Source organism: Excalfactoria chinensis, chromosome 1 (assembly GCF_039878825.1).
Source record: "Excalfactoria chinensis isolate bCotChi1 chromosome 1, bCotChi1.hap2, whole genome shotgun sequence".
Lineage (NCBI taxonomy): Eukaryota > Metazoa > Chordata > Aves > Galliformes > Phasianidae > Excalfactoria > Excalfactoria chinensis.
This window is the reverse complement of record NC_092825.1, coordinates 79053746-79060767: the sequence shown is the minus strand read 5'-3', so window position 1 is coordinate 79060767 and position 7022 is coordinate 79053746. Positions and strand designations below refer to the sequence as shown.

Sequence of the window (7022 nt, the reverse complement as noted above, 5' to 3'; positions counted from 1 at the left end):
GATGTGAAGAGGGCGTTTTTTACTTAGAGAGAGGTGAGGTGCTGGAACAGGTTGCCCAAGAGAGGAAGGCCCCATCCCTGGAGGTGCTTACGAGCAGGCTGGATGGGACTCTGGGCAACCTAATCTAGTACTTGATCTAGCAGCTGGCAATCCTGTCTGTGGCAGAGGGGTTGGAATTTCGTGATCCTTGAGTTCCCTTCCAACCCAAGCCGTTCGATGATTCTACAATTCATGCTAACTGCAGAGGTTGCCCTTTTTGCTCTAAATCACACGAAGGAGCTCTCCATCTTTATTACTGTGGTTCTCATAACTGAGTCAGAATGACTACCATAGGTTGTGCGAATTTGTGCATGTTGTGCTGTGTGAAGTCTGAAGAGTTTTATCTTTATCACGTTTGAGCTCCTGTTCAGTCTCTTTGTTCGTATTTATAGAAACATTAAACATCACGTTTCAGGGAAAAGTGATTATATCTCAGTCTTAATTCTGTGACTTAAAACTGCAGACAGAAGTAGATTAAGTTATCCAGCAGGGAAACAGAAATGGCAACAGTTTTGGTAAGGTCTGGTCCACAAACCACTGTGGTTCCTAAAGCACTGATCAGTGGTCTGTGGAATAGCTAAAAAGGAAATCTATTATATATGTGCTTTGCTACTGCAAGCAGACAGAAAAGTAGGAAGGAAGTAGGCTACACTTTGAATGCTTATTTCTATTTTTAATTGGCTATAAGTGAAAGCCTTTGCAATGGCACTGCTTAATACCATGTAGACTTTATTTAACAGCGAGATTGCAAGGCCTTTGACATTTTAAGAGGGACTGAATTGAGCAGCTGAAAGGCTACACAGTGAAAGAACAGTAGGAAATGGTTGAGCTTCATTCTTTCTAGGTTGTAATTTTTTAGCCATTCCGAAGTGCTGATGTTTGTGTGTCACCCATTTGCGATGCAAGAAATAAAGACGATCTCATTTGTTAGTTATTTTAGACTTTTGTTTCTTCCTGTCATGCAGGTGAAGGAATATACCTTACACCTAAGGATGAATTTTGTGTATGAAAGTGTCTAGAGTTATCTGTATTAAAATAAGGAATAGGTGACTATGCCTCATGGAACAGATAAGGAGATCCGTGCTGCTCATGTCAGCTGCTTTCCACCTCAGACCAAAGATTCATAAGAAAGATAAAAGAACTACGCTTTTTTTTATTATTTGATTAAAAAAGGACTTGCAATATGTGGCTTTCTTGCTTATTTGCAGAGCACTCTGCCATTCCAGGAAAGAAGGGCAAGGACTGCTTCTTGTGCAATCATTGATTTGGGCTTGGCAATTGCCTGTTTGGCAGTAGAAAGTGCTGAAAGACCCTGTTGCTATCTGGGGCTGGATTCAAGATAGCACTAGGTAAAGCTGGACAAACTTAGCAAGGACAGAAGCTACCACAACACAAAGCTCTTCGGATGTAAGTATTACTACGTAGGGCAGCTAAATTCCCATTGTTTTACTACCTCAGACAGCACATCAGTTTAAAGCACACCCTTAATATGGCCAGAGACTGCCATTTGGTAACCTGATTTAGAAGAGAGATGACATTTGAGGTTATATTAAATTCACCCCCACAAGACTGCTTATTGCTATTTCTGTTGTCTTGAATGCCTATAATGTGCCTTGTGCCGGTCTTCTGAACGTCATTTCAGCTGTAAAAGCAGGCAGTAAATCTGCAGTGTCTCCTTACTGATTGTAGAATGTATAATTAAAATATGAGAGAACCTAAAACTCTTGTTGTTCCCGTGTGTTCTTCCTAGACCATAAATTGCTTTTTAGTGTTTTACACGAGAAGTGGAACTGAAAATTCTGTGTTCTGACTTCTAGAAGTTACCTTGTTAGACATCAGTGATAATTCTCAGCTGTCTTTTGGATCAATGTTCTTCATGTTTCAGGGGGCTTTTTCTTTGTTTTTCTAAGAAAGACGATACTTTTAATAAATACATCGCCAAGACAGTGGAAAAATGGTCTGGGAGGCCATGGGCAGCCCTCATTAATGATGTGACCTCAGTTGTATCATTGCTGCAGTCACTGCTTTGGCTGCCATGTTTGTAAAAGGGTAACACTTACTGTTTGGTTTACAGTACACAAAGCTCCACGAAGAAAACGTGTTGGGATAATAAATAAAGATACTGGCTGAGCTTTTCAGAGTGTCCATCTGTTAGCTGAAAGTCACATCAGTGGCTTAGTAGGTGATCGATACTACTTTATGTCATTGACACAAGATAGTTTTGTTGGGTCTCACATTGCAGGTTTCACGTACGCCTCGTGCCCTCACCTTTTCCTCAGCTAATGCCACTTGTTGCTCCATGTTGCAAATTTTCTGCCTCCTGTTCAATGGTTGGATGTGTCAGATACTGACTGAAGACCCGATGGGCAGTTGGAGACTGAGCTATGGGAAAAGCACATCTCTCGGCATGGCACAACAGATGCTTTCTGACTGGGTGCAGTTCCCTACGCAGTCTGCAGAGAAGTTAAGCTTCACCCTGTGCAGATTTTGATACCTGGCTGAGATTTACACCCATCTTGTCAGCCTGCGCAAAAAGGCTTGGCTATGGGAGAAAATGAACTGTGAGAGCACCTTATGTATGCATAATATATTTGTTGGAAATAGAGGGCGAAATATGAATGAGCATAATAGCCACAAATAATATGCAGCTGTCAAAGCAGTCAGCTTTCAGCATGAGCCTTCCCATGGGAACAGTGGGAGCGAAAATCAGTCCAGCTTCAGCTACTGTTAATGTGGAATTTGCTCAGTTGATGAAAGGGGCCTCCATGACATGGTTGCCTGAAAATGTAGGGGGCTCAGTGACCCAGGAGCTGACTTCCACGTCTCCTGTGCTCAGGTCAGACTGACCCTCCATTACCAAATCCCAACAACAGGTCCAGAGTCCTACACAGCTTCTTGTCCATCCCACTGAGCTGCATCTGCTTGCAAAAGAGCAAATGGGGAAACAAAGCAGGACCTTTGACCCCTCACTATCTCTATATTAGTTCTGCATAAATGCTGGTGTCTCAGATGAGCATCAGCCTCAGCTTCAGCCTGGGAGAGAGAAAGCAGGACAGGTAAGAACTGCACTCTCTGCTCTGGGTAGTTATGGACATTGGGACATTGACAAGTGAGTGGAAGTGGCCTGCTCCACTTTTTACAAGGCGTGGAACCTCCTCATGCTCCCCAGCATAGAATATTGCTGAAATGGAAGTGGGTGGGAGTGGGTTGATGTTGAGTGATGGAAGGTCTATAGGACACTCGTAGCAGGGTCAAACCCATGGGTAGGAATTGCAGAGTTGCAGTGTTGGAATATATGCGATTTTTTCCCAGCTGCCCTCACCCACAAGTGCCTTCAGGTTCTAAAGCAGGTAAGGTCCCCTCTTTACAGTCCTGGGAAGCCAATTTATACCTTTTGTATACAAAGAGAGAAACTGGCCCTAGGATTAAAATTCAAAGAAGGTTAGTAACTGAGCAACTGCTGCTAGTCGGCAAATTCCTATTGAAGATGGAGTGGTTGTTTTGGGAAGTAATCTGTGCACAAAAGGAAATAAAACTAGATATACACTGCCTTGCTGTGGAACAAGAAGCGTTGGCTAGTGCCACTGCTTGGAACAGGATTTAGCAAAGTATCCACACCGAATAGGTGTGCAGCTCTTTTTGCCATTGCAATTCCTAGCACGAATGTTTTCATCATGTTTTTCTGACTGATGCGACTCTGTAGCTCAGCCTATAAATCAGCTTTAACTTCTAACCTTTAAATACTTTTCTAAATGCACGGCATTTGAAAGGTTTGTTTAGATGTAATGTCATCCTTTTAAGGTACCAACTTGTCAAGAGTTTCTCTAATTCCAGATTTTTCAATAGACAGAAGAAAGGATGTTGGATGATGGTTTTTTTCTAAAAACAAACAAAATATTGTATGGTTATTCCAACAGGTCTCTTGGTGTACAGAGCTGAACTGGTACCAACAAACCAGGATGCAATACAGGGCATTGGTGATAGCTCTGATTCTGCTCCTTGGCACCACTGTCCCTGGTAAGTCTGAACAGCTTTTGTGATAGGTTCTCATTGTCTCAGAGAAGTCTATCCTATCCACAAAGTAGGGCTGAAACCCAGTAACACAGTTCAAAACCATGAGCACATGCTGCTTTCTGGAGTGAAAGTAGGGGCTTGGTTTGCAAATCATCCATACCTGGTGCAAATATTCTGCCATGTCAGGTGACTCGGGTGCCCAGAAATTAGTAATGAAAATTAGCTGGATGCTGTTAGAGCAAATTCTTTGAACCTAGGAATTCTGCATCTCTTCCTTCTGTCCCTGGTGGGAGATATCAGAGGGACGTGTGACTGGAAAAGTCTCATCTTTGTTGTTTTTTTTTGCCTCCTCTCTCTCAGAAGTGCACTCAAGGTCCGTCTATGAGAGAGAGCGTCGCGACTGGCTGGCCTACCCTGAAAAGGCTGTAAAATACATATATGAATGTGTGAACAAGATGTCACCTACAGCTGGTCAGTTCTTGCTGGATTTTTCCCAGACCACACCAGTTACTGAGACCAGGTACGGAAAAAAACTTCTGTGCTAGTGTTGCATAGCCATGGGAGGAGTGGGAGAAAGAACAGATTACTCAGGCATCTATATGAGGGGACCCAAGGGACACTGAATCCATGGGTAGGGGTGGGGTGGGGGGCAATGGGTGGTAGGGTATCAGCTACCTGGAAGAGGCTGAGCAGATGCTGCAGTATTGGTTGTGGGGAGCTGAGTACTGAAGGTGCCAACAAACACCGATGGCACTCAACTCAGACTATAAAATTCATTCTCTCTCTAAATGTGTATTCCTTAAAGAAAGGGAAAGAGTTTCCCCCCCAGAAGGGAAAACATGACAACTCAAGAGAAAAAGTTTTGCCTAACTTACAGCAAATACAGACTGCCTATTCCTACCTGCTGAGAAAAGCCCCTCTAGGACTGCGGAGGAGCTTTGCACTCAGTGGCAGGCAGAGTGAAAGAAGGATAGCTTGATAACTGCTGCAGACAGAGATTACTCACACTCTTATATGTATATGTCTCACCACGTATGCTGTTGTCTCCTGCAGGAACTTCCTCATCAGAGAAACAACCAAGATCACTATAATGGCGGAACAGCTGTTAGAAAAATTTAAGAACCTGTGCGCAAAAATGCTAGGCTACTAGTTGGAAGAAAAGTCAGTGGTCCCTTAAGTGAGTGGGTAGCGTCCTGCAGTGTCCTATTTCCCCTTGCCTCTACTACAGACCAAGATCAGTCAATAACAAAGAATCGATGCTCCTGTTAATGCGACTAGAGGGAACCCGGCATCAGAGACCAAAGGATGGATGACATCTGCTGAGGTGTCCCCTGGAAAAAGGAAAAGGCTGCTGGGCATTGGGGAAGGCAGTGAGATTGCAGAGTTCTGCTGTAGCCAAATCTTGAAAATTAATTCCTTCTGAATGACTTGGCCATTGACCCTCTAATAAAAAGAAAATATTGGTTGTTACACTTCCTTCAGTTTCCTACTTGAATTGACTGTATATAAAATCATATCCAACCCAACACCCCATTTTGTGGAGAAAGTGGCTGTGATTCACAAGAAGCTGTTGCAGGCTCTGTGAGCAAACCCTAACAGTACAGGCATATTCAACTAAGCTCAGGTTCTTGGCAGATGGGGGGTAGGATGGGATGACTGCTTGAACATCACCACAGCATGGCAACCGGGGCAGCCATAACCTCACATTATGAAAGGCCATGAAATGTTGAGTCCCACTAATTGTTCTCCTCAGTTAGGTAAGAAGCAGGTGCACCTGTACCAAATATCTGAAGATTTCAGATCATTTGGGAAGTGCTAGTAAATGGAACTATGCATCAGTTTGATCAGGACTTTGAAAGCATGTTTCATCACCCAAACAGTGAGCCTACTGATCAGCCTTTCCAGAGGAGAAGGGAAGAAAAATCCCTCCTTAGCTTCAGGATGAAGGGTGATCAGTTTATGAGACAGGCACCTCAGAATGGTCTACGAACACTTGAAAGGTCCTTGACAGTCTTTTGTAACTGTGTCTCATCTCAGAAATCCACATTGGTAAAGAAATCCGTTCTATTTCATCATCAAAAGGCTAAATAATAGTCAACAGCTGTATTTCCTCTAGTATCTCAGTGCCAGCCTCCTATTAGCACTAGCTAATTCCACACTTTGTCTATCTCAAGAAACTACACTTTGCCATTGATGTGCTTCAGTACTTGTATTGCTTGGGCTACATTATGGTGAGGGGAAGTTCTCATTGAGCAGGAAGGCTTCCTCCAGCATGGCACTGGACACTGAAAATGTGTGTGTCCACTTTCGTCCTTAATGGTTAGAAAGGCTTGCTGCCAGCGGTACCTGATTCCCCAGCTCCTTGATGCACCACTCTGAATTTCCTCTCCCGAGGGCTATCACCCTGAGAGAAGTTTGCCATAAGATAAAGGTGAATGTGTTCTGGCTGTTGTTCTTCTGGAGTGATGGAGAAATGGGACTCCCATGCATCAGGATTGGTTTGTTTGTTTGCTTTCTAATTAGCGGTGGGATCAGCTATCAACCTGAGTTTGCACTTAACACGTTATCTCGAGTAAAAAAGCTCATTTCACAAGTTCTGTGTCTCTGTGGGTGCTTGGTACCACGTACAGCTGTATGTGTAAAGCAGTGCACAGAGCAGCAAGCTTTTCCACCTTCCGCTGCTTCACTGCTGCTGCAAACCTCTGCTGCAGATTTCTCTGTTGCTGCCTGTTCTGCTTAGACTAGCTCAGCTGCCCTGGTCATACATCAACACACACATGCATAGGTATTGCATAAATGCACTTGGACTTAAGTGAAGGTTTAGAAAAGCACAAAAAGTTTGGGTTGAAAGCACGTTTACCACATGAAAAAGACAGAAACTTCAGCCCTTTCTACTGAAGAAATGATTTCCTACTGGTTTGCTTTGCTCATATCTGCTCAGATTCTCTTCCTTCTCAAACGTAACCCCT

At 43.6% G+C, this 7022-nt stretch overlaps 1 protein-coding gene across 1 annotated transcript; it reads left to right on the top strand.

Annotated features, from left to right (window-relative positions):
- The first annotated feature begins 3962 nt into the window (after window positions 1-3962).
- Window positions 3963-5528, top strand: LOC140265551 (apovitellenin-1-like). The gene is made up of 3 exons (XM_072361597.1): window positions 3963-4056; window positions 4414-4573; window positions 5107-5528. Exons 1-3 carry the CDS (start codon window positions 3999-4001, stop codon window positions 5201-5203), a joined length of 315 nt encoding a protein of 104 aa, XP_072217698.1. The 5' UTR covers window positions 3963-3998; the 3' UTR covers window positions 5204-5528.
- The last annotated feature ends 1494 nt before the right edge of the window (window positions 5529-7022 follow it).